Here is a 27,833-nt window from a genome sequence, read left to right as displayed (position 1 = left end):
GGCAAAATGCCCTTAACCTCAGATTTCGATGAAACTCACAGGGTATGTTTAGTACCCCCAAAAAATAATTTTGGGCCCATAGCCCGCTCCCCACCCCACCCCCCTCAGCCAGGGGGCCAAAAAACGCGTTTTTCAGGGGAAAAATTCTGTATCAGCGCGTAATTAAGATAAATTGATTCTGTAAACGAATATAGTTAGAGGATACATGGGCGTACCTCCCTGAATTTTTTCAGAATTTTTCATCACACGGGGAGAGAAGGGGGGACAAAAGAAAACTTTAAATCGACATTACTCCGGAACGAAAAAACATACCAAAACGATTTTTTCGTCAAATATGTATCTTTAGGTCTACTTTCTATAGAAGTCATCACCCGGCCATTTGGAGTGGTGGGTCAAGCTCAAAAGCTCAAAAAACTCTCAAAAAACCACGTTTTTTGCGTTTTTCTCCAAAAATATGGACAAATGGCGGAAATCTAACAGAATCAAGTTGTTCAGCGTGAAATTTTACCTCAGAATTGTGTAATTGAAAATTCATTTACACAGCATGATCGTAAAACTACATGCGCAGAAGTATTTGTGCTTACATCAAGATAGCTGAAAGGGTATTCCTGGGTAAAATAGGTGAAATGTCCCTGTCCTCAGATTTCTGAAATTTTGATGAAACATAGTTGGGTACCATTAAAAAGAAATGTCGGAGGCAAAAAATCCCCCCCAACCTCCCCTTGCTCATAATAGCGAAAAAAGGGCCTTTTTCGGGGAGAAAAAATCCATGCTTCAACGAGTTTTGACAAAAAAATCTGTATTCACTCAAAATACTTGAAGGAGATATGATTCTAGCAACTTGAATTTTCTTCAAAAATTGTGGGCCCCCCAGGGGAGATATATTGACAAAAGAAAATTTGAAACCGCCGTATCTCCGAACCTAATTTAAGTACATGAAATTTTTTTTTCAAAAATGTATCTGCATGAGCACTATAATTGGTATTTTTTTTTTCAAATTTTCCCTCCAGGTAGGCCATCTTCAAAAACTCAAAAAACACTCAAAATTGTGTTTTTTTGTCACAGCACCACCAAAAAAATCGATCCATAATTTTGGATGCTGGCCTCCAAAAACAATAAGAAAACCAACTAACTTCTTTAAGGCTATTCTAATTTTTTGATGAAAAATGGTCAACTTTGGGCGGGGATTGTGCCAAAACTATAGAACGGATTTTTCTAGGGTTTGCTTTCAAAAGCGAGGGTATGTCGAGATATTTTTGATTCAGGACATTTGATGGCTATAATAGGGAATTGAATGGAGGTACTTTAGACGCTCACATCCCTGTTGTAAAAGCAAAATTAGAAAATATGGCTACATACCCTCGATTTCATAGATGAATCAGTATTGGTGAAAAAAAATTGGAAGAATTTTGAAAATTCACGGAGAAATCCCCGTCTGAAGTTTAGATGGGAGCGGGTCGCGGGACATAAGCACGACTAAATTCGTTCAATCGATTACATGCAGTCTTACGAACGAATGATGAAAATAACGAACAAATCGGTTTCATATTTCGACCGGTTGTCAAATTAGAATGCTTTCCGCAGAGTATACCCTTAAACTCCAATTTTTTGGCCATAGGCACCCCCTCTCCAAATTTTAGGGCGAAAGTAGACAGACAATATGGGTATCATTATCATATGAACCGAACTCGCTGAACATGAATATGAAGTTTGATTTGCAGTTGGACCCTCCCAACGACCACATTGGGGAGAGGGGTTGCCCAAAAATTAGAGTTTTTGTGAAAAATGCTTCATTATAGCGCTATTTACGCCATGCAACTTCTTAATCAAGGTTTTCTTGAATTACAAGTAGCCTACTTTTCAAGTACATGGTATCTAACTCAAAACTATCAGAAAGGTTTCTTTTTGGTGTCGATGATTAAATTTTTATGTGAGTTACCAAGTACATTGAAAACATAGGTATTACCTACCTACGTACTATGTAGTAGATTGGGTAAATCACCAAAACAAGAAAAAAAACTGGATTTTTACCAATTTTAGCAAAAACTGTCATTTTGAGTTGAAAGTTATACAGAAAAATTCTGGCTCCAGAAGTGCCCCTAAAGTGAAAACATGTGCCCTTAAAGTGGGAGTATTTTCGAAAAAACACGGTTTTTTCACTGTAGCCCCTGTACCCAATTTGTTTTGAGAAAAATGACGATCGACCCAGTCCTAAATGAATATATCTTAGATTCTGCGTCCATTCTATGCTATTATTTTAAATTGTTTTTGTCAATTTTGAAAAATCAACAAAAATTTAGGAATTTTTGCCAATCTTTATCAATTTTTTGAAACCTAAAATATTGTCATCACTGCGTTCCAAAATATTTCCTCAGTTTCAGAAATATATTATCTTTCAATATTTTTTCGTCATTATAGCGAAACTTTTGCGAAGAAAATATTTTCAAAACACCAACTACTACTACCCCCTCTCCAAAAAAAAAAAGATTTACTTTTCAATTTTCTCAGTAGAACCCCAAAAGTGGCCTTGGATTTTGATGGCAATAGCATGGATTGGCGCAGAATCTCAAATACCTATGTAGGTACTTTTATTATACTGTCTCCTCCATATATTTTGAGTGAATACAGATTTTTTTGTCAAAACTCGTTGAAGCATGGATTTTTTCTCCCCGAAAAAGGCCCTTTTTTCGCTATTATGAGCAAGGGGAGGTTGGGGGGGGATTTTTTGCCTCCGACATTTCTTTTTAATGGTACCCAACTATGTTTCATCAAAATTTCAGAAATCTGAGGACAGGGACATTTCACCTATTTTACCCAGGAATACCCTTTCAGCTATCTTGATGTAAGCACAAATACTTCTGCGCATGTAGTTTTACGATCATGCTGTGTAAATGAATTTTCAATTACACAATTCTGAGGTAAAATTTCACGCTGAACAACTTGATTCTGTTAGATTTCCGCCATTTGTCCATATTTTTGGAGAAAAACGCAAAAAACGTGGTTTTTTGAGAGTTTTTTGAGCTTTTGAGCTTGACCCACCACTCCAAATGGCCGGGTGATGACTTCTATAGAAAGTAGACCTAAAGATACATATTTGACGAAAAAATCGTTTTGGTATGTTTTTTCGTTCCGGAGTAATGTCGATTTAAAGTTTTCTTTTGTCCCCCCTTCTCTCCCCGTGTGATGAAAAATTCTGAAAAAATTCAGGGAGGTACGCCCATGTATCCTCTAACTATATTCGTTTACAGAATCAATTTATCTTAATTACGCGCTGATACAGAATTTTTCCCCTGAAAAACGCGTTTTTTGGCCCCCTGGCTGAGGGGGGTGGGGTGGGGAGCGGGCTATGGGCCCAGAATTATTTTTTGGGGGTACTAAACATACCCTGTGAGTTTCATCGAAATCTGAGGTTAAGGGCATTTTGCCTATCTTATCGGGGGGGTACCCTTTTGAAAAAAATACTGCTGAATCCGCCGGCGATACGCCTACGAATTTCGCAACGATCTTTTTCATTTTTTTCTTGAGTTCTATTTGAGACACCGCAGAGTGTACATCTCCTAAACTTTATATAAAATGCCTAGTAATGAATTCTCAAGACGCTGAAGAAGCTGAAGCCATCCGTGTTAACCAAGCGCGCATGATCTTGAATCTGCAAGAAAATATCCGTGCTGGCCTAAAGTTCGAAGGCGCCAAATTTGTAAAACCAAAAAAAACAGCCAAATCTGCACAATCTCAATCAGCTTCGTTAATTCCAGTCAGGAACAAGTTCGAAAGTATCTCTGTGCCGGAAGAATCTAAACCAATTCAGCGCGATTTCCGCGGTCTATTCGTCGGCGAATAGAAGGCGAATTTAGTAGAGTTCTTTTACAATATTTTTCATGCGATTTTCTCATTTGTTTCGCGTTCAATCGAGTGAGCATTCAGATGTTCTTACGCAAGCATGCAATAACGAGCAGAATGTTGTGTTTTTTTTTATCTTTTCGTTCGTGTTTATTTCAAATTGGTTTTCTGGTGTTGAATTTTGATTAATTTTTTTGGAGTGATAACGAACAATCTTTTTTCGTGGTGTGTACATAGAATAAATTTTTCGGAGATGAGTCAGATTGGAATTTTTTTGTGATTATTTCTAATGAATTTTTTTTTAGCAATTTTTGACACTTTTTTGTGATTTTTAAAATAAATTTTTCACTGTATTGATTCTTTAATTTTTTTATTCAGCTTGGAATTTTTCATGGTGATTTTGAACTGTTTTTTAGTGATGAATTCTGATAAATTTTTGATGATTTCAAATGGATTTTCTATGGTGACTTAGAATAATTATTCTAAATCTCCATAATTCAATTTTTGTGTTTTTGGTTATTTTAATAAATTACAATTGATGTTGTTGCATTCTTGTATGAAGTGATTTACCCAAGTATAGGTACTTCATCTTTTTTCTTTTGTTATTTCCTAGTTTGTCTTCCTACATCAGAATCAGAAAGCATTCTTCACTTAATTTACTCGTTATTTATTTTGTTTTCTTGATTTTTAATTATGTAAACAAGTAAATTACTCGTAAAATTAATTGAAGAATACGTTCTGATTCTAATGTGGGAGAAGAAACTAGGAAAAAACCAAAGCAAAACATCACTGCGATTATCGCCTTGGAATCACCTTCGAATCGCGTTCTGATATCTCTGCGATTTCCACCGACGAATCGCCTTCGAATCGCGTTCTATTTCAACAGCGATATCGCTGCGATTACCACCAGCGTATCGCCTTCGGATTCCGCTGCCAAAAAAGCGGACATTTTCGCCGACGATTCGAACGCGATTCCCGCCGGCGATACGCCGGCTGCCAATACGATGATCGCCTTCTATTCCCTGGCGTATCGCGTACTATGTGTTTACCGGGTTACATCTCAAAAAACTCCACTTTTTTTGAGCAAATTTTGTACATACAAAGTGTTAACAAATATGTAGTTTTGATTGTTTTGAACGTTTGTCTGTTAGAAATAGTCACAAGGAGTGCATTTTTTATTGGTGTGTACCAAATGGAAAATTTTTTTAAATTCATCACTTTTCAGAAAAATGAATTTGCACATATCATGAAATTTTAGTTTTTTGAGAAAAACTCAAAAACTAAGCACTCTAGAAAAAAACTAACGACATTATGTCGATTGGAAATTTAATTCTCTACAACTTTGTTATCATGAAATTTTTTTTGGACGCTTCCTTTCGCCTCCACATCAACTTTAATGAAAGGTTATAACTCAAAATGTTTTCCAAACATTGAAATATCTAGGGGGTGTCGAAGCAACAACCTTTACTGACATATTCACCTGGTCACAACTCGCGGGGTTCAACTTGTCGCTCCGTAGCAAACACTTTTATCAAAACATGTGACCACACAATTCTGATAGAAAAACTGGAGAGATATGGTGTTGGAGGAATACTACTAGATTGGGTCAAAAGTACCTATCTGATTAGAGTCCAAATTGTAAAAATCAACAATAGCACATTTTCTGATGTGGAACCTATTAAACAAGGGGTACTTCAAGGATCTATTTTAGGCCCACTGTTTTTCATTATTTATATCAATGACTTACCACCTTATTTTGGATATAGTCTCACAGAATTTGCTGATGATACAACAGCTCTTCTAGAAATTATTGAAGGTGTTGATAGAGATCAGATTCAAAGTATCATAAATGATTTGATAGCTTGGTTTTCAGCAAACAAAATGATACTCAACCTGAATAAAACACATTACATGGGATTTGGGAAGGTACCTTCCTCTATAACTGAAACTTACAGTATAATTGAATCAACTAAATTTTTAGGTGTCATAATAGACTCTGACTTGAAATGGAATATCCAAGTGGATCATTTAATCAAAAAACTCTCCACCTCCACCTATACCTACTTAATAAGACAACTCCGTGAAATTACACACTCACCTACTCTAAAACTTGCATATTTTGGCCTATTTCATTCTAATCTGAGCTATGGAATAGCACTTTAGGGTGGTAATCACAGTCAACTCCAACGTGTACTTCTAATACAAAAAAGGGTTTTAAGAATAATGTTTCAAAAACATCCAAACGAATCCTGTAAATCTGTCTTCATTGATAATAACATACTGCCAGCTCCATGTGAGTACATACTTCAACTGCGTATTATGATAAAGAATGGAATAATTAACCTAAAGGTACCTTCCCACTCCTATGAAACACGATTTAAAAATTTTGCAATTGGTGAAAATTTAAGAACAAAAATCATGCAAAACAACGTTGATTTTATGGCCTCAAAAATTTATAATAAAATACCCCAGGATTTAAAAAATATACCACCAAAGAAACATTTCAAAAATAAACTTAAAAATTGGTTACAGAGATATGCGTTCTACAGTGTTGAAGAAATGCTGCAGCTAGATGGATAGCAGTTCTTCAAGTTTATTTTGTATTGTTTTTCTATATTTTTCATTTTTTATTTTTATTTTTTTACCTAAATCTTACTTGTAACATATTTCCAAATGGCATGTACTTTGTTTATTTGTATCTACAATACCTACCTAAATTTTTGTTTGTACTGCCCTCGCCCTGACATTGTAATACTACTCAGGTCTCAATTGCATATCCGCTCGCTATTCGTGCTAAAAGCAATTTTATGATTGATTCTTGTTCTACACACTAAAGCGAATAAATTTAGCTTGTATGCCTATTTTTCCCCCTCCCCCTTTTCCGAGGGTACACCCCCCAACATTTGAAATTCGTGTACCTATCTCCTAATCTATGGGTTGTACAAAAAAAATTATAGAACAAAAATTGTAATTTGACATCAGATCTTTAATTTGAGTTCATCAAAATTTGTTTTGGAGCAACCCTTCCCCCTCAAATTTTGTAAATACCCCTCAAGAAAACATCAATATTACATTTTTCACATTTTTAATGAAAAGTTTCAAAGTTGAAGAAAAATCTGTAATTGCCAACAAAAAGTGTTCAGAATTGAATTTCTTTTCCAACGAATTATATTACAACCATTTTCCACCCCCCTCCTCACCACCAGGGTGATCCCACCTCCCCCGGTTACAAATACCAGACAACAAGGGAAAAGATCCAACGCAAGTTGTTTCGGGTTGAAATTTGCATGGTAGGTGGGTATCATCAAGAGACTTACGCGTGGAAAGTCTTGGACCACCAGACCCAGGGCCTTTTTGAAAAACCTCCCCTTTTCTGAAATTACAGTAAAAATAATAAAATGAGAATTTTGAGAAAAGTAACCATTAAGGAGTAGGGTGTCGTTTTCGCATGATTCGATGCCGCTGAGTATGAATATGACGTCAGATTTTCTGCTACATTCATCTAACCCCCTCCAGAGCCCCCAGACCCCCACCACAAATTTTACCATTTTTGAAAAGAATTACCTACTTTGGTGATTGGTGATATTGGTATAGTTTTCATATGATTCGAACCCCCTGAGCACAAATATTGTGTCAGATTTTGTTTTACACTCATACAGCCCCTCCAGAGCCTCAGCCCCCCTCAATTTTCATTATTAAAATGCATAAAAAACGCCATTTGAGGGCTGAATTTGAGGGGAGGGGGTTGAAAATTTTCTTGGGATGAGGATACCACTTATGAATGTCTACAACATACTAAAAAATTGAAAAAATTAGTTCACATGGGTTTGAGAAAATTATTTTTATTGTAATTTCAGAAAAGGGGAGATTTCTCGAAAGGGGAGGGGGGTCTGGGGGTCCAAAACTTTCCACGCTGAAAATTTTCAACTGGTAGGCACAATTCTTTAAACACAATTATTTGATGTATTTTTGACCCCTATTATAAAAGTAGCCGTATTTCAAGAAAAGTGAAAATTGAGGGGGGCTGAGGCTCTGGAGGGGCTGTATGAGTGTAAAACAAAATCTGACGCAATATTTGTGCTCGGGGGGTTCGAATCATATGAAAACTATACCAATATCACCAATCACCAAAGTAGGTAATTCTTTTCAAAAATGGTAAAATTTGTGGTGGGGGTCTGGGGGCTCTGGAGGGGGTTAGATGAATGTAGCAGAAAATCTGACGTCATATTCATACTCAGCGGCATGCGAAAACGACACCCTACTCCTTAATGGTTACTTTTCTCAAAATTCTCATTTTATTATTTTTACTGTAATTTCAGAAAAGGGGAGGTTTTTCAAAAAGGCCCTGGGTCTGGAGGTCCAAAACTTTCCACGCGTAAGTCTCTTGATGCTACCCACCTACCATGCAAATTTCAACCCGAAACAACTTGCGTTGGATTTTTTCCCTTGTTGTCTGGTATTTGTAACCGGGGGAGGTGGGATCACCCTGGTGGTGAGGAGGGGGGGTGGAAAATGGTTGTAATATAATTCGTTGGAAAAGAAATTCAATTCTGAACACTTTTTGTTGGCAATTACAGATTTTTCTTCAACTTTGAAACTTTTCATTAAAAATGTGAAAAATGTAATATTGATGTTTTCTTGAGGGGTATTTACAAAATTTGAGGGGGAAGGGTTGCTCCAAAACAAATTTTGATGAACTCAAATTAAAGATCTGATGTCAAATTACAATTTTTGTTCTATAATTTTTTTTGTACAACCCATAGATTAGGAGATACACGAATTTCAAATGTTGGGGGGTGGACCCTCGGAAAAGGGGGAGGGGGAAAAATAGGCATACAAGCTAAATTTATTCGCTTTAGTGTGTAGAACAAGAATCAATCATAAAATTGCTTTTAGCATGAATCGCGAGCCGGAGTTTTTTTTTGTCAAATTGAGACCTGACTATACAGCGAAAGCTGTCGACTACAATAAAGAATTTGAATTTGAAACCACTCATACTTAAGTAAAGTGAGAGGTGTTTTTTAAAAAAATGCATGTGAAATAGAAAAAACTGTCGATTTATCTGGAATTTTCACGATTTAGGGTCATGAAGGATTAAAGTTTAAGGTAAGATATCGCAATTTGAAATTTTTTTTCATTTTGGCCGTAAATTGTGTTTTTGCAATTACCCCAGAAAAAATCGACTCGGGGTAATTGCAAAAACGATTTTTTTTCCATTTTTGCACTTACCACAAATATTTTTTTGCCCGAAATAACTTGAAAATGGTTCGAAATTACAAAAAAAATAAACTTCCACAGTCACATGATGAGTTACGCGTTAGAGAAGTGATTAACAGTTTTACTGAATTTTTAAATTATTGCTCCTTTTCAATGTTTTACTAATAGGTATATTTGACGAAAAATGTATTTCTATGACGAGTTTTTTACATAAAAAACATCAGAAATGATCAATAGTTGATTTTTTGTTCATTTTAGCGAGTTTTTAAAAAAATAATTTTTCAACATTTTTTCACTCCCCCAAAAATTTTTTTGGGAAGTGGAAAAGTTATCGAATTTTTTACTGAATCAAGACCACGAATACATCAAAAGTTAGCAAATGACACGTAGAATACAGTAAGTGTATTGAAAATTCAAAAAAATTCAAAAATAAAAAAAATATTGCCCACTTTTGCATGCAAAAGTCGATTTTCAAATTTTCAAATTGCAATTTTCTCCACGATTTGTGGACCAAATTGTACCAAAATTTTACCATTGATAGAGAACCCCCCGAAGTATAAGTGGTACAAATTTCAGCTTCATCCGTGCAATAGTCTTCTCACAGCGCCCTCTCAAAGTGTCACTAATCAAAAAGTGCTTTGCAATTACCGCACTCTACTTTACGTATGGTACTTACCTAATTTTACAAAAATTAAGCCATCGCGATTAACAAAAAAAAAAAGAACAACAACAACAAAACCAGAAGAATAAAAAATGAGGTTACCTACGAATAAAGTTGTGATCAAAGTTAGATATTTTGGCCCAGTTTAGAACAAATAAAAACAATTTTCTTAATAGCTGTGTTGTACTGACAGTAGATGCCTTTGTGAAAATTTGTGAGTGAATTTGAGCATAAACTATACAGGCACGGCACCGGTTATAATGAAAAAAAAAAAAAAAAATGCTCACTTCTGACTGCCCACGCAGAATGATTTCTAAGATGCAACTTGAACAAATCAAAATCCTTTTTACAAGCAGTATTTTCCGTAAGGTCCATTTGAAACTTCGTCTGCGCCTCGAAGAATAACTCTGAGATCCATTTTTTTCGAAAAAAGGCTGATTCAGCGTAATTGACATCATCTGAAAACCTTTCGTTCTCACTTTTTACATGATCATTATGTTGAGCGGAAATTCCACAAAACAAAATAATCGTCACGAAACAGTTTCCGATCATTATACGTATCATTATTATACACTTTTCGAAATAGCCTTGCAAAAAATATAGGAAAAAATGAAATGACGCTACATGTTAGATATAGGTAGAGGTACTTATAGGCCTACTTTTGATTTTTTTTTTCACCGCAGTAGATTACTTTGTATGAGTTGATTTAAAATAGCGGAATAGTGCCGCGCGTTGTGAATTTAATTAGTGCACTAGTACAACACATTTATTCGCTAATTTATTCAATATTTTATCCAATTGTTACAGAGGAAGCCTTGACACCTACATTAACATAGGTACTTAAACCGAACTTGAACTTGAGAAGTATTATGAGTACATTCAATCGGTAGCCTTTTTCGTCTTCAGCATGCACAACAAACATTTCCATAAGTTTTCCAACGAAATTGCCTGTTTTCAAATTATAGGCGATAAAGTTAGGTACCTACCTATGTACCAACCTGTTTATGAACTACGAGTAAGCAGACGTAATTCGTAAATAGGTACGTCTACGTACATGTGAGTTGATGCGTACTTATGTAGTTTAGTATAGCACACGAATACGAATGTGTATTGATCATGAAACGTCAAAACATATCGCGCAGTGCGTGTTCTTTTGTACTATTTTTAAAGGTCAGATAATGTACGTAGAATCAGTTATTCAAAGTGTCTTCTTCAATTTTCCAATCAGTTGTTTCGTATTTTCAAAATTTCTACCACCTCAGCGATTTTATCAGCGCTTAATTAGTGTTTTGATCAACGGTGAGTACGAGGTGTTATGTAAGTAGCTAAGTACCTATGTGAATTAGATATACTACCTACCCGGGGAAAAAAGTTGAAACTTGGCCATACATGATCATGTATGACGACTTCATACATGCTCATACTAAAAAATTGTCCCCCACATGCTCATGTATGATCATGAATGTGAAATTGCATGTTTTGTGTCCTACATTTTATTCTAAAATCTTGCATAAAAACACCGATAATAAAATGTCCATTGATAAATTATGTATTTTCAAGCATCGTAAACTAATAAAATTTCCAAAAAACGAAAAAAAAATTTCAAAAAATGCCCGGCCCCTGCGGGGCTCGATCCGCCGACCCTTGCTCCACGTAACGTACGCATACCTATTTCCACCCACGTAACCCACTCGGCCAACCTGCTTTTTATCTCAGCGGGGTTTATTCATGCATGCTATATTAATGTCTGAACTTATACAATTTTCAACTTTTTGATTTTTTTACCGACTTTTCGCACGAAAAGTGAAGGTATTGTATTTGTCATGAAGGTTCGGGATTTGGGTGGGGGTGGGTTTTCTTTACGTTTTGGAGTGTGCTGATCACGATAAGACGTAAGGCACCAAACGAGATAAGTTTATATATATGAATACACGTACCTAGTACCTTGTGGTGCCCGGGTCTTTTATGGTAATTGTGGTGCCCGCGTACATAGAGGATCATATATATATGTATGATAAAGGTGTTTTGGAGCAGTTTATTTTTTTGGGGGTTTTTAGTCATAGTGGTGCCCGTTATACAAACTTGGTACTTGTGGTGCCTGCCTCAAAAATTTTTTTTTCACCTTAGAGTGCATTTCATTAAATTCTACATCGTTTTATATAAAAAGACCTTGTGGTGCCCGATTTGGGCGCCACAAGCCCAAAACTGGGCACCACAATGACTATGTATACTTAAAACGGGCACCACAATGACTAAGTTTAAATCTATACATACGTATTTATTTATATATCAATTTATGTATAAATTTGTGTCACGCTGAACTCAAAAGCTCCGAACTTTGAGTCGAAACTGATGATGGCAAAATATTGCTGTGATACTGAACTAGAGAAATTTTTAATTTGGTCGAAATCGATTCAGCCGTTTACGAGATATGAACGTTTAAGTGTGTTTCAACGTTATGGATAAGCTGAAATATTTGTAAACCCTTATATCTCGAAAATGGCTCCTTCCCAACAAACAGATGGGGTGGTTAGGGTGTATAGGTTGAAGATTGATGCGCCGGAGGTCCGGTGATCGAATCCCGCGTGAGTCAAGAAATGAAAATTTTTTGTCGATTTTTTTACCGACTTTTTTTTAAATTTCATCCTTTTAATTTTTTTAATATTACCTTAATAATTTTTTGCAATCAAAAATCAAATTTTTTCAAAATTTCTAGTATTGGAATCGCGAATTGCAAATCAATAGTTATTTTTGGCGAATAACTGGTTGTAATACTCGTTTTTAAAAAAAACGTCAAGTTTTTGGTGAATAGCTAGTAACTTTTGATAATTTTTTTTTTTTGTATATTACCTAAATAATTTTTTTGCAATCAAAAATCAAAATTTTTCAAAATTTCTAGTATTGGAATCGCGAATTGCAAGTCAATAGTTATTTTTGGCGAATAACTGGTAATTTTTGTTTTAAAAAAACGTAAAGTTTTTGGTAATTGGCCAGTAAATTTTGATAATTTTTTTTTGGTAAATTAATAGTAATTTTCAGTAAATAAAATAATTAGTTATTTTTGGTGAATTACTTGTAATTTTTGGTAAAAAACGCATAACTTTAGCTGATTACAGGTAACTTTTGATAATTTTTTTGAAATAAATCACTGGTGCTTTTTGGTAATTGTACCGGTAGTTTTTAGTAAATTACCAATGATTTTTGGTAAATTACCAGTATTTTTTGGTAAATTACTCGTAATTCTTGGTTGGTAAATTTCTGGTAATTCTTCGTTGGTAAATTACTGGTAATTCTTCGTTGGTAAATTACTGGTAATTCTTCGTTGGTAATTTACTGGTAATTCTTCGTTGGTAAATTACTGGTAATTCTTCGTTGGTAATTTACTGGTAATTCTTGGTTGGTAATTTACTGGTAATTCTTGGTTGGTAAATTACTGGTAATTCTTGGTTGGTAATTTACTGGTAATTCTTGGTAAATTACCAGTACCAGCAATTCTTAGTAAATTACCGGTAATTTTGTGTAAATTACCAGTGTGTGCTAGGGAAAAGTCGGTTGATCTTGCGCGCTGCGCAAGATTTTTTTTTTTTTTTTTTTTTTTTTAAATGTTACATCGTATACGCAATTTTGAATTTTGATAAACATTATTTTGAATACCAATGATGAATAATTTTAGATGAATTAATACATGATTTATTTAGGTTTTACAATGAATATGGGCATTTGAAAAAAAAACTCAGCTAAAATTTTGGTATGAAGTGTGAAAATTAAAAAAAAGAATAATTATTTTTTTTGTCAAATTACCGGATGAAAATTTTTCAATTTTTTAATTTTCATCTTCAATTTTTTTATACCCTACAGGTTATGGTGCAAGTCCTTCAAAAAACACGCAAAAAACAATCTGAATTTGGATACATGTGAAATGTGTGTCGATTTTTTCCCACAAATTGCGTCATTTTCTCATATCCTCAAATAAGAAACGCGTTTCTCTTTGATTTTTTTTTTTTTAGTAATTCTTGCCGTGACTTTTATAAAATTTTCGCCGAAGTTTTTGTTTTTTAATTGGGTACCTACTTATCATAGTTGACTATGAAATGTCCGTCTACATATTGGTGAAATATTTCAAAAATGCAAAAATATTAATTTTTTAGGTTTCTGCTTTTGTTTAAAACAGCGGTGACATTTTTTCATTGTGTTCCACTCGTAAAATTATAGCACAAAAATGGTATTTCTCGTCAATTCGTGAACAAATTGAGGGGGAGAGAAATTTTGTTCAAATATTCGTCTACACAATGGTAAAATATCTCAAAAATGCAAAAATTTTCATTTTCTAGGTTTCATGATGGTACTTTTGCAATAAGTGTAAAACTTTGTAATTTTTTTTCTCGAAAATGAAAAAAAAAATCCAGTCTAATTTTTTGATATGTTATTCTACATGAAAAGGACTAAAACTGAGATTTTTTCAGAATTTTTACTGGAAGAGATCACAATTATATTTATATTATAGGTTTTTTAATCAATTTTTTTAGGTTTTTGAAAGTGGCAATACTGATTTTGACATCATTCTTCGTCGATTACCCTCTAAAAGTACATACTACAATTTGAAAAATGTTAAAAATTCTATGCGACGTACTACCCGGAGCAATTCGCAACTGAAATTTTCCATTTTCGCGAATTTTGGAGAACTTTGAAGCCCCACAGCTTCGCCAAAAAAAATCGAAAAAATGTTTGGTTTGCGGCATTCGTCATCGTTTGATGACCTCTAAACAAGGTCTGATAAAAATTTTGAAAAAAATCGTGTTGAAAGGCCCAGGCTTTCCCTACACATTCCGCGTGGTACCAGAATTTTATCCTCACCACTCATGGATACCGAATTTTTCGCGCAAAAAACGCGTTTTTTGGCTATACTGACCAAGGGGGGTGGGTTGTGGGGGGGGGGCGGAAATTCCGCTCGAATTAAAATTTTTATTGAAGGTACCCAACAATAATCCATCATGATTTTCCAAATCTGAGAACAGGGCCATTTCACCTATCTTAACCGGGAATACCCTTTACCAATTTACCAAAATTTACCAATTTACCATAATTACCCCAATAATTTACTGCCAAAGGTTTTCACCAATTTACCAAAATTTACCAATTTATCAAAAATAACCCCAACAATTTACCAACAGTTTTATGCTTTATATAACAATAGTCAAATTTGAGGGGGCTAAGCGTTCCGGAGAGGGCTAGATGAGTGTAGCAAAAAATCTGACGTCATATTCGTGCTCAGCGGTATCGAATCATAAGAAAACGACATCCTATTCATTGATACATAGTTATTTCCCCCAAAATTCCCATTTTACCCCAATCCTCCCAAATGCACATTTTTACGCCATTTTGAGGGGTAAATATGAGGGGAGGCGGCTGAAAATTTTTGTGAGGGTACCTCCTAAGGATGTTCACAACATACTGAAAAATTTTCAAAATCCGTTGAAATAGGGCTGAGAAAAGTGTTATTGAAATTTCAGAAAAGGGGTGTTCCTCAAAAAGGGGAGGGGGTGTTGATCTGAAATTTTTCATGCGGAAGTGTCTCAATGGTACTCATCTTCCATGCTAATATCAACTCGAACACTTTCGGAGACCACTTCTCCCCTCTCAGACGCCTATAGCCTTTATGTATTTTTCAGGAAACCCCCCTTTTTTGAATGGCTGTAGTTCCACCCCCCTTGAACGTACAAGAAAAGTCGATACATCATTAGATCGGAAATTTGACGTAGATTCTTTTGTCTAACCACATATCTTTCGCTAAAATGCAATGCGGGGGAGAAAATGGCCAAAAACGTGTTTCGGGGGGCTGAAATCCACTGTAGGGGGGACGCACCAGGTGGATCGGGGGCGGCTCCGGATATGTTGTTTAGGACACCATCCTAGACATTTTGAAGCAAAAAAATCTTTTGTGGCAATTTTGTTTGGGTTCAACCCCTTACCGACTGTACTATGAATCAAGTTTTTAAAAAAAAGAAAATCGCTCTCCTGTAAAATTTCACTTTTTTGAGATGTCATCTTATTACTCCCGAGGTGCGATATATACAGCAAAGGAAACTAAGTTTTATATGCAGTAACCAAAGAAAGACACCAGGACAAGCCGACAACAGGAGACTTTGTATGAACAATGAAAGCTCTGGCAGCCATATGCGTTGAGCTAAACATCACAAAAATCGCAGTACCAAGATTAGGGTGCGGCTTGGACCAACTTGAATGGCCACTAGTTAAACAAGCGCTCCCAGAGTGCTTCAAGGGCCTTACATGTGACTCTGAGAGTTTGCACCCTCCCACCAAACATGACAGGGTGACTACCTGAACAAGATGTCAAAAACCAATATTGTCAACTGTAAATGAAATTATGCCAGAAGCCAAATTCAAGACATGAAATACTCAGGACCGAATTTTTTCTGGATCTTGAGATAATCCTAAAATTTACTATAATATTTATCTATAGGTACTTGTAAATACTAAACTTATAATATAGAAAACAATCTTTTCTTGTGGGCAGCTGGTGAGAAGCCCTAAGCAAGTGCACCTACTGCCCCACAAAAGTCCAAATAAACCTCGTGACAATAACTGGGGAACCTAATTTGTTGGGATCACCCCTAGGCGAAATCACTCCCCCTTCAAACTTTACCCTGTGACAGGTTGGGGGCTCAGTTGTGATTGTTCAGGTATGAGTGGAAACAAAACCTGGGAAGTGACAACTGGGCCTTAGGCAACTGCCTAGGGGTCTGGGTCGCGGTGGACAATCCGTCTCACCTCCCCCCTCACTCCTCTCCCCTCCCTGCTTAGACTTGGGGTGAAGCTTTAATTATATTTAGATACATATGTTTATTCTAGTAACCCTTAGTATAAGATTGTTTTTTTTTTTCTTAAAATACCCCCACCACCTGGTGCGGATTGGGGAAGAAATGGCAGGGTTCCCCATGGGTACTTATTGCAGGTTTCAACCTTCCAACCCTCTACGTTTAGCAAAGCCTATAGCCCCTCCAAATTGACCCAGAGGGTCGAAATTCTCACCGTACAATGAGAGGATGTGCCCGAGGTGCCTTTTGCATGTTTCAACCTTCCAACCCCATTTGACCCATCTCCAGGGTTAAAAAAGTGGATTTTTGTTTTTTTACGTGTTTTCAACATTTAGGAAAGCCTACAGCCCCTTCAAATTGACCTAGAGGGTCCAAATTTTCACAGTACAATGGAAGGATGTACCCTAAATGCCTTTTGCAGGTTTCAACCTTCCAACCCTATTTGACCCCTTTCCAGGATCAAAAAAGTGAATTTTTGGGCTATTTTATGTTTTTTGATGTTTAGGAAAGCCTACAGTCCCTACAAAGTGACCTTGAGGATCCAAATTTTCACAGTACAATGGGAGGATGTAGATACTTGAAGTGCCTTTTTCAGATTTCAACCTTCCAACCCTATTTGACCCTTTTCAGAATCAAAAAAGGTTTGTTACCATACTTTTTTGGAGGGGGAAGAAGAAAGTTGGGCGCGGTTGTAATTTTGCTGGACCTGAGTGACTTTCAACTCAAAATGAAGGTGTGCGATGAACTTCGCCAAAATGCTCACCTCTGTAAATTTACTCACCATAGATAAAACATTCCAAACTCCACTAATTCCCCCCCCCCCCGGTCAAACAACAACAACGGCGGTTTATTTTTTTATTTCCGCTCGTGGATCCTCATTCATATGTTTACCTCTGTTCGCAAATAAATTCCATTCTATTCTTAATTATGTACTAAAAATTTTTATAGTGTTTATCTCGTTATCGAGACAGTTTAACATAACTGCCTTAAATTAACTTAGGCGCCAATTATTAACAAGTACCAACATGAAATTAACATGAAATTAGATCTTAAATTTTTTTCGAAATTCAAGGAGAAATAGTACATTACGTGACAGGAGCGGAAAGTATGCGATTAACGAGTGCGAAGTTTAAGGAGCGAGGCGAAGCCGAGCGACTTAAATCGCACAAGTTAATCGCGTTACTGTCCAATCCTGTCGCGTATACTATTTTAATTTCATATGAGAGGAAAATAAATGCTGAAATTTTAAAAAATGGCTACTTTCAAATTTGTAAACATGTGCGGAAAATAGTTACTTTCCTCCCTAGGGAGGAAAGTAACTGTTTTCCGCACATGTTTAGATAGATGCGTTAAAGACGTATTTTCCAACCACAAAACTGTCTAGGAAACTACTCATTTTCCGATCATATGAAATTAAAATATTTTTAATTCTCGTAAGATTATTAAACCATACGTTTTCGTTTTTCGTTTGTTTATTTCAATTTGGCTACCTAGTACCTACCTACCTACATATTTTTAAACGACGAAATTATGCAAACCGTGTCGATATGTTTCGGTAACTTCAAACAACTTCTTCAAACGGAGGATACACTTTACAATGTGTGTATCTGTTTGTAAAAATGAATAAATGTATTCACTATTCGCTTTTAATGAACGTATAGTACATCGCGTAACTTATGTACACGTTTTTGCAATCTTCAATGCTAATTACATCAATCGCACGGTATTGCACATCCGTACCAATTCAAACCAGAAATTAAATCGGCGCATTTTTTTCTTTTAAATCGTAAACATTTTTTTATAGGTTTCTCTCCATGGTCTACTGAAACAATTGCCGTCATTTCCGACCAAATTCTTTCGAGAAGGTGAGGGATGTTGTAGCGAGCCTCATATGTAATTTTCACGTAGGTACTTATTGGTGAGTTTTCGTGAAACTATGTCCAGAAAGCAAGAAAATTGATTATAGGGCAGCTACAAATCAAGAGGAGAAGAATGCCCCATCCTTGGATTTTTGAAATTTTGATGAATCATTGTTGGGTTCCGTTGAACAAATTTTGTACTTGAAAAATTTTACCTCACCCCACCCCCTTGTCCACAATAGCGAAAAAACTTTTTCCGAAAAAAAAACCATACTTCAACGGGTTTAGAACAGAAAATTTTGAATTCACCCAAAATGTATAAAGGAGACATGTGCCAAGACACGTGAATTTTTTCAAAAATTTTCGCCACCCTCCCTCGCGTCAAGGAGGGAGATATTGATTACTGACAAAAGAAAATTTGAAACCGCCATATCTCCGATTTTAATTCTGGTAGGTACACGAATTTTTTCTCTCTTAAAAATACGTTCAAATGAGTACAATATTATTGGATATTTTTTCTCCAGCTGGGTCATCTTCAGAAACTCAAAAAAACACTCAAAAATGAATTTTTTGTGTCATGGCACCTCCAAAAAAACCATACACACTACCAATGATATAGTTCCGAAATTTTACATGCGGGCCTCTAAGAGCAGTAGAAAATTAAAAAATTTCTTGAAAACCTCATTTTGAGCCTATGGGCACCCCCTCTACCAATTTGGGAATTTGGGGCAAAAGAAGATCGCCGACAATATGAGTATCGTTAGGAATGAATTGAACTCGCTGAACATGAATATGAAGTTAGATTTACAGTTGGACCCACCTATGAATCACATTGTGGGTGGGGGGCACCTGGTGACCATCTTTTGGTTATTATTGCCAAGTTTTGGAAAAATCGAAAAAATTTCATAAAGTTTTGAAATATTCAAGGCATTAGCACCACTCGCTACAATGAAGCATTTTTCACTGAAAACTCAATTTTTGGGCAACCCCCCCCCCCCTCAATGTAGTCCTTAGGAGGGCCCGACTGCAAATCTGATCTCATATTTGGGTTGAGCGGGTCGAGCCAAAAAGCTTAGGAAACTCGACTTGTGACCAGAAAAGACGATTTCCAAAGCTTAAAATGCAGTAGATTACCTTGTAAAAAGTTATTGACCAACCACAAAATTGTTGGAGAGGAAGCCTTGGTACCTTCAAACTAACATAGGTCCTTGAACTGAACTTGAACGTGAGAAACGTTATCAGCACATTCAATCGGTCGCCCTCGGTTTCTGCATGCCCAACATAGGTATGTATTTTTCCATAAGTTTTCTAACGAAGTTGCTTGTTTTCAGATTACAGATAGGCATAATAGGCAATTAAGTGCTTAAACCACTGTGCGTTTTAAAATTTTAAAAAAATTACAGGGTCCAATGCCCATGGCTCGACATTGAAAATTGCTCAAAAAAGTTGGTGCTACGGATGAGTTTCGATACCTACCGCACTTACGTCATCTTCGCCCTTCAGGCTTACCAAAATATACGAACCAATTAATTATACTTATGAACTAGATACGATGTAATTCGTAAATAGGTACATACTCGTAAATACAATCGTATGAGTTGATGTGTAGGTAGTTTAGTTTAGTAACGCCCGAGTACGAGAATGTATCGCTCATGAAACGTCGAAACGTGTCGCGTAGTGCTTGTTCCTTTGTGTGATTTTTAAAGGTCGAGTAATATGTAGATTCAGTTATCCAAAGTGTCCTTTTCAATTATTTTCCTATCAGTTTCTTTCTTATTTTTAATATTTTTACCATCACAACAATTTCACCAGTGCTTAATTAGTTTTTCAATATTGTGGGTGAATAGGTACAAGTTTTATGTAAGTAGGAACATAATTATGTAAAATATGTATGTTAGGGTAAATGCCCCCCCCCAAAAAAAAACTGTGAATTTAGACCAAATTCAGCAGCGTCCTTCTTTATAAGTTTTAAGTTACTCAGGAAATTTTTTAGCTCCGGAGGTGCTCCTGAAGAGGAGATTTAGGCTCTCAAAGAGGGAGCATTTTAGAAAAAATCATAATATAGTATTTTTGCTCCTGTCGCTACGCAACCTGTTTTCGGAAAATTTATGCGATAATAAACGCGTTTTCCAAATACTTTCATGGCCATGAAGCAGCGGCCACCACTCGGAAAATTCTGAAAAAATTACCGTCGATAGATTGATAGATAATTAAACTTGAAATGTATTATGTAAACAAATTTTTTTGTGTTCTTTTTTCAAATTTTCGACTTCTTTCCATATAGATTTGAGGGTTTCAAAGTAAATTTTGGGATCGTAGATGGGGTCAACAAAAATTTGCAATTTCACTCCGTTCAAGTATCTGGTTGCGCTATGATTGAAAATAAAAATTGTGAACAGAGAAAAACATTTGTCTACCTCTGATGACTTTTCAATTTTTTACAGATTCAAATACGAAACAATGAACGAAAAAAAGTCCAGTTACTACAGAGGTGATTTTACCGAACCTCTTAAATTTGTTACAATTGGCCAAACAATCGAACAAGCTGCCCATGAACATGCCAATGAGACGGCCATACTAATACACGGAGGGCAAAGATTAACCTATGCACAAGTCTTGGAAAAGGTTTCACCAGAGCATAATTAAAATCAAATCCTTGCTATGCTGCACAGAGATGTGATAGAATATCATTCTTCATTTACAGATTGACACTTTGGCCGCAGGTTTGATGAATTTGGGTTTGAAACGAGGCGACCATGTGGCCATTTGGGGATTCAATACTATCGAGTGGTATTTATCATTTTTGGCTGCATTTAGAGCTGGCATTGTTGTTGTACGATTTAATTTCCTTCTATTTTAAATGATATTCGTCTCTTGGGACACCTTTTTTAATATGTAGATTTGGATTGTATGCTTTGTTCAAACAAACAGGTGAATTTGAACCCACTATTTGAAGCTCCGGAGGTTTTAGCTTGTTTAAATATAGGTGATGTGAAAGCTATACTCATGGATGAACAGCATAATGGTCGTAATTTCTACGATATTTTGAAAAACGCTATACCAGACATTCGAGAACATGATTATAATACCCATATAACTACCAAACATGCTCCGCTACTCAAAACTGTGGTGATGTTTAGTGAAACGACCTACAAGTGAGAAATTTTACAACCTACAATTTGCAGCCATGATTTTCGTGTTTTTAATAACTCATTTCCATTAATAATTGGCCCAAATGATCAATCAATTTTTGTTTCAGAGGTGTCTTCAGATGGAAAGATTTATTTGCCACAGTGACCAAAGAACAATTACAAAATATCAGAAATACTCAAAAGGAAATCAGGCCTTCGGATGTTTGCAATATTCAGTTCACTTCGGTATTGAAACTTTTAAAAAATTTTTCTTCAAAAATTTATACCTATCTCATCTACAGGCTGGATGTTTTGATCATGTTCTTATAGGGAACCACAAGTACACCAAAGGGGGTTTTACTAAGGCATCATAGCATTGTAAATAATGCCAGATCTGTAGGAAACAGCTTAGAACTTTTCAAAAAAGTAAGTAATTATGTATTTCACATTGAAGGAGTCAACAATGAAATACCTCATCCAGTCACTTCATCTTCACTTCTCAATTTTTTGTAGAAGGCACAAATTTTATGCCAAGTCCCATTTTTTCACGCATATGGAATGGTAGTTGGAGTTTTTGCATCCATTGTAACAGGATCTACAATTGTTGTTGCAAGTGTCAAGTTTAGCCCAAATAAATCTATAGACTCCATTATTACAGACAAGTAAAAATTCATCCTCACTGACCAGACTGCTCTGTTCTCAATAAATTTACTCGTTTGTTGGTGTTACAGATGCACTGTAGTCTATGGTACTCCAACAATGTACATTGATCTTATCAGGGTAGTGAAAAATAGAGCTCAGAGTGATCCTCAAGTATACGAAAAAATATCCTCGGTTGAGCGATTCTTCAGCGCAGGAGCATTAATTTTGCCAGACACAATCATGCAATTGAAAACTTTATTCAGAAACTCTAAATTTTCGGTAATGATGAATTTTTTCTGTTTTGCTGTGTGAATCACTTTTTTAAACTAGGTAAGGTGCACCGGGGGAAGTTGGAATTCGGGGTAAGTTAGAAAACTTGCTCTAGCGCCTAGAGGTTTATATCTGGCGAAGTGCCACTAAAGGTGACTTGAGGGTACTACCCCTACTTCATCACGGCATAAAAATTTTCGCGATTCAGTTTCATTTTAGATGTCTTTGGTTCAATTGTATTTTGTTGTTGTTTTGCAGTTGTTTTAAATTTGTTCTAAAATACAGACTTTCTATTTCTTAGTTTTTCGCATAAAGCGGACAAACCGTGCGTCTTAGTGAAAATCTGATGAGAGTGATCTCAAAGAGAATTAAATTCTCTACAATTTTGTGTATGTGCAATTTTTCTAGAACGCTTCGTTTGTGATTTACGCCTCTGCAAAGTTTAGCCTGTTCTGACTTCCCCCAATTGGGGGAAGTCAGAACAGTTTATATTTTATTCCACTGAGCAAAAGCTACTGTGTCAATCGTGCTCAAATTTTCACCATAGGTTAAGAACCCTTATGGGAACCTACATAATAAATTTGATCCATATTGGTTCATTAGAAGGGGAGTAACAGCAGGTCAAAGTTGAAATTGCGAAAAATCATTCTGACTTGCCCCGGTGCACCTTATGAGCTTTCAGGCTGTGTTCAATCAATTACTTGGGTAGGTATTGTTTCATGGGTTGGGCACAATTCAACTTATTTCTGCTAATCAACTACCTATTATTTAATTCAGTCAACTTTACAGTGTGGTTATGGTATGACAGAAACTGCTGGAACCATATTTATATCATTACCAGATGATCCTGAGGAAGTTCTTCATACTACAGTTGGCCATACTTTGGATCATATAGAAGTAATTGACACAGCTGAAGTAGCATCAATATTGCATATTTGTATTAAGTAGATACCTATTGAAATCCCTGCAAAAATTTTTGTCATCATTGTCGTCATAATACTTACTTAATCATCATCATCAGTATTATCATCATTATCATCATCAACAACATCATGATTGTCATCATCACTGTCATAATCATCATCAGCATCACTAGGTATAGGTACCTATAATTATCAGTGAATGTTGACAGAGTAGGCTGTTTAGACTGTGTTATTATCCCTAGCTTTGTTTTTGCTTGATACTAATTGGTATATCCCCCCTCCCTCCCTCATCAAGTTAACCATGTGTTGATGTTATTGCCGGATTCTATTCCTTACATTTTTCCTAAGAGTGGTGCAAAGGTGGCAATAAACAAGGGCTTTTGGAATAATTATCTACTATCATTCATATTTTTTTTCAACTTATGGAATTCTTGGACTGTTTTTGAATAAATTGAACCCCGGTAAAAGGGGTCTATCTGGGTTGCTGAAATTTCATCCTTATTTCAGTATTCAAGTTCATTCACTTTGATTAGGTCAAAGTTGTTGATGATAACAATCAATTAGTACCATTCGGCCAGCCAGGAGAAATGTGCTTCAGAGGATATATGTTAATGAAGGAGTACTACAAAGAACCAGAAAAAACAAAGGCAGTATTATCAGAAGATGGGTGGTTTCACAGTGGGTAGGTATAAGATGGTTTTTTTCCTGTTTTTTTTTTTTTTTTTTTTTTTTTTTTTGAGAAAATGTAGTATCTATCAACTTTTACAAATGAAACTGTGATACAATAAAGTAAAACAGGCTGCATAGTTCTTTGTAAAACTAAATCTGATTACAGAGATAGGTTTGCTTTAATGGAAAATGGATATGCTCGAATTGTTGGTCGTATCAAAGATATAATCATCAGAGGAGGAGAAAATATTGAACCCAGTGAAATAGAAAAAGCAATAATCAAACATCCAGATGTTGTTGATGTCCAAGTAAGACAATTTTTTTTAACGAGATACCCTCCACTTTTGTTTTTCAACAATTATCTGAAATTGTCTTTTTTTTTTAGGTGTATGGAGTAAGTGATGCTAGACTGGGTGAAAAAGTAGCAGCAGCTATAATTAAAACAGGCAATTCAAATTTGAGTGAATCTGATGTGAAACAATATTGTGAAGGGAATGTAAGTCTTTTAGCTAAACTGAGTATTCATCAACTGTATTTTTACAAAATAATCCCAAATTAAATAATAGAGATGCGACAAAAAACAAACACATTCAAAAAATTCTACCTTTGATTTCAGATTGCATCTTATAAAATTCCAGAATACATATTTTTTTGTGAAAAATATCCAAAAACTGCTTCTGGAAAAATACAAAAAGTGAAACTGAGAGAAATTACTGAAAAACAGCTCCAGGACAATCAAATATTAAAAAAATAAATTAAAATACAGTAAATATGTACCTTCTCACTCATTTCTAATTTATGTAATTTTTTTTTTTTTTTTGTTCAAAAATAATTAAATCAAATTAATAAGTGAAAAACAGAGATTGTTGATTTAAATGTGTTTTTTTTAGTTTAATTTTAATGAATTTTCTCCTAGTGGATAGATACACAGTAACTTCTTTGTCAACAACCTTTAAAAATTTCGCGATTCTTAAAAAATTAGCAGGTAAGTAACTCGTCTCAACTGATAATGGGAAAGTTATTGCTTCACAGGCGTCCCTGAATCACCATCTGCGATATGTTCATCTGGTTTGGGCTTTACAAACATTCTATAAAACATCAAAATTTAATCTACACAATGTAGAAATTCTACACAATTTTCAAGTATGAAACGCACTTGCATGAGAAAAAATAAAAACATATACTCACTTTGATAATTGTTTCTTAACTAATACTCTCAAGTTCATAATTGGAGCTTCGACAAATAAATATAAAGCCAATCCGATCAAGTAGCTCCACACAACATCGCCTAGGAACCACCATATCTTAAAAATGTGAAAACTTGCATTAACGAAAATCTTAGCAGACAAAGTCCATCAATCTTTATCTAGGATTACTTACCAAATTTATTCTATCGGGTAAAGTAAACGGCAGTTTTTGAGAAGAAACATGGTACCATTGAACAATCGAGTTTACCAAGTAGACCGAATACGTTAAACGTCCAAAGGGAATCCATATTTTCCATCCGAAAAGATTATCAAACACGCCTATGAATGATATAATAAGTAATTATTGTAGTTTCATAATTTTTGGTCTTCTTTGTGCAGTACTCTCGTATTATGTGAATGTCAGGCTTACTATAGATATTCGCCTGATATCTACCTACCTAATCCTGATGTGAAATAAAAACAACCCAAGACAACGTATAGCATCATAATTATCACATGATTTAAAGCCGCATACAAAGCGTTTTCAAATCTATCATATGGTCTGTCGGTCGCATAAAACACGAGTCCGTAAAATGAGCAGGCTTCACTAACCAAAATGGCTAGAAGTGAATATACAAATGTTTGTTTCTATAGAAAATGAACGCGAAAGCAAAACCAAATTAAAATGATTAGTACACACTTGAATAATTTCCAAAACTATCAGCTCAACTTACTTTGGTAAATTTGATTTTGTTTTCATTCAGTGATTGAACAACATAAGCGGTCATAAATCCCATTAAATAAGGAGCACATCTAGCAAATGTTGCTGTGTACAAATGAGTGAATTCAGGGTTAGTTCTCACTACTTTCTGATTACTGAAAATTGAAATCATGATTAGATCAAAGTTTTGATCAGATTGTTCAGACTTAATCGGGTACACCCATTAGGAAAGTCCTGATTGATCAGACCCAATCAGAGTGGATCAGATTTGCACATTCCCAAAATCAAATTGAATCCGTTCTGACCTGATCAGATCCAATAGGGAATACTTGAATTGATCTGATCGGATCGGATCACTCTAACATGGGATGGCTGGAGTAGAAAGTAGCAATTTTACCTACTTTAATTGTATTCTCATCAGTCCATATAAGTGGTTCTTATAGGCAATCATAAATGTCACCGCAATAGAAGTGATGAACGTTACTCCAACTGAGAAAATGCCAATTTTTGTATTTTTTGACCAAATGTACAATAAAATTCCTCCAATTACAGCCAACTGAATATCCACTGATATGTACCAACTTGCATGTATGCACTGAGAATAACCAATACAGATAATCATTGTAGAATGGTGATCTGTTATTGTATTTCCTCTGTATTAGGCAAATAAAACTAACTATGCAAAATCACAAATTACCAGTTGATCGGTTCTGACAATGTTGTTGATGGCAAATAAACCAGCCCACCAGGTCTCCTTGCATTTGTCGACTTCACTCAACACTTCATAATTCCAAAGTGGACCATCTCCAGTGTACGGAAATATGTATATGACGTATAACACCAAAACACCAAATACTGGAGTCATTCTGCACATAACATAAAAATAAACAAATTGCATCAATAATGAAAATCCTGACCCAGCAGAAAATCATTTGTATCTGAGTAAATCCAGACATCTTGTGGATCTTGAAAATTCAAGAAAGGAGACCGGATAGCAATCAGATCAGACCTAAGTACTTATTACCTGGATTCTGATCAAATCCAGACATCTCAGGACTCCCATTCTTACCCAACCAAATCTGATCAGATTAAATACAGTAGGGAGGCATGATTGCATCCAGATCAGACTCACTGATTCCCCTGATCTTGATCAAGTGCTGGTTTCTGTGGGGTACATTCGACTTAACCAAATCAAATCTGAACACATTCAATAGAAATCGACTGACTGCAGCAGACCAGATCAGAACCACACATTCCTCCGATTTTGATCAAAAGCAGAGATCTTGGTAATCCAATTCGACCCAACCAAATGTAATCAGATCTAATCTAATCAAATCCAATAGCATTATTCGATAAGACCACAACAGGCCCACACATTCCCCTGAGTACAGACTTCTTGAGAATGCAATTTGACCAAACCAAATATAATCACGTCTAATCTATTTAAATAGATCCAAATGGGAGGGGGCGGGGGAGAGATCAGATCCAGACATACCCTCAAACCAATTTTCCCTTTCCTTTTCATTTTACTGCAGTGTTATTTATGAGAATGACTATGTTCCTACTCACATACAAGATAATACATACCAATATCTCAATGTTTGCTGATGACATAATATCAAAAAATATCAATCTTTCAAACAAGGCTGGTGAACAGTACAGAACAGAACACTATGAACGAAACGATAAATACAAAAATTTTCAAATTTTCTGAATGTTACCCAAATAGAACAATATGATGCTCTGAACAAATGAAAACTGAACAGAACAATATCTTTCAATTTTATTCAAATTATTCACTATTTTTCATGTTTTAGACTTCATTTTTAGTTTTGTTTTGTCTTTCAAAGGCAATAAAAGGTTTAATTTTCAAGGTA

The 27,833-nt window shown here is 35.5% G+C and overlaps 2 protein-coding genes across 3 annotated transcripts in view; one reads left to right on the top strand and one right to left on the bottom strand.

The window, feature by feature from the left end:
• The first annotated feature begins 10,751 nt into the window (after positions 1–10,751).
• Positions 10,752–24,924, top strand: LOC135846694 (medium-chain acyl-CoA ligase ACSF2, mitochondrial-like). 2 transcript variants are annotated; one of them, XM_065365930.1, is made up of 13 exons: positions 10,752–11,017; positions 20,858–21,038; positions 21,118–21,246; positions 21,345–21,568; positions 21,673–21,790; positions 21,875–21,970; positions 22,058–22,206; positions 22,276–22,465; positions 23,246–23,353; positions 23,913–24,061; positions 24,215–24,356; positions 24,434–24,544; positions 24,665–24,924. In XM_065365930.1, the coding sequence occupies exons 2-13, from the start codon at positions 20,874–20,876 to the stop codon at positions 24,800–24,802; spliced, it is 1,719 nt and encodes a 572-aa protein (XP_065222002.1). In that variant the 5' UTR covers positions 10,752–11,017; positions 20,858–20,873; the 3' UTR covers positions 24,803–24,924. The 2 variants fall into 2 exon arrangements, with proteins under 2 accessions (XP_065222002.1, XP_065222001.1); XM_065365929.1 differs by lacking the exon at positions 10,752–11,017 and adding an exon at positions 19,989–20,273.
• The window catches only part of LOC135846693 (nose resistant to fluoxetine protein 6-like), a 20,615-nt gene continuing 17,690 nt past the window's right edge, over positions 24,909–27,833 (bottom strand). The window contains exons 7-13 of the mRNA XM_065365928.1: positions 26,654–26,822; positions 26,358–26,551; positions 25,970–26,111; positions 25,694–25,883; positions 25,429–25,574; positions 25,237–25,352; positions 24,909–25,136 (exon numbers count right to left, since the gene is read on the bottom strand). Of these exons, the coding sequence (XP_065222000.1) occupies positions 25,067–25,136; positions 25,237–25,352; positions 25,429–25,574; positions 25,694–25,883; positions 25,970–26,111; positions 26,358–26,551; positions 26,654–26,822 (1,027 nt within the window). The 3' untranslated portion in view covers positions 24,909–25,066. The remainder of the gene's footprint in view (positions 25,137–25,236; positions 25,353–25,428; positions 25,575–25,693; positions 25,884–25,969; positions 26,112–26,357; positions 26,552–26,653; positions 26,823–27,833) is intronic.

Source organism: Planococcus citri, chromosome 5 (assembly GCF_950023065.1).
Source record: "Planococcus citri chromosome 5, ihPlaCitr1.1, whole genome shotgun sequence".
NCBI lineage: Eukaryota > Metazoa > Arthropoda > Insecta > Hemiptera > Pseudococcidae > Planococcus > Planococcus citri.
Note: the sequence above shows the minus strand (reverse complement) of the source record. Positions and strands in the feature narration are given on the sequence as shown.

Excerpts from the sequence above, each read along its gene's own strand:
- LOC135846694 (XM_065365930.1), top strand. The coding sequence starts at position 20,874 with ATGAACGAAAAAAAGTCCAGTTACTACAGAGGTGATTTTACCGAACCT. Across the intron at positions 21,569-21,672 it reads TTTAGTGAAACGACCTACAA|AGGTGTCTTCAGATGGAAAG; the intron begins GTGAGAAATTTT and ends TTTTTGTTTCAG. Across the intron at positions 21,791-21,874 it reads GCAATATTCAGTTCACTTCG|GGAACCACAAGTACACCAAA; the intron begins GTATTGAAACTT and ends ATGTTCTTATAG.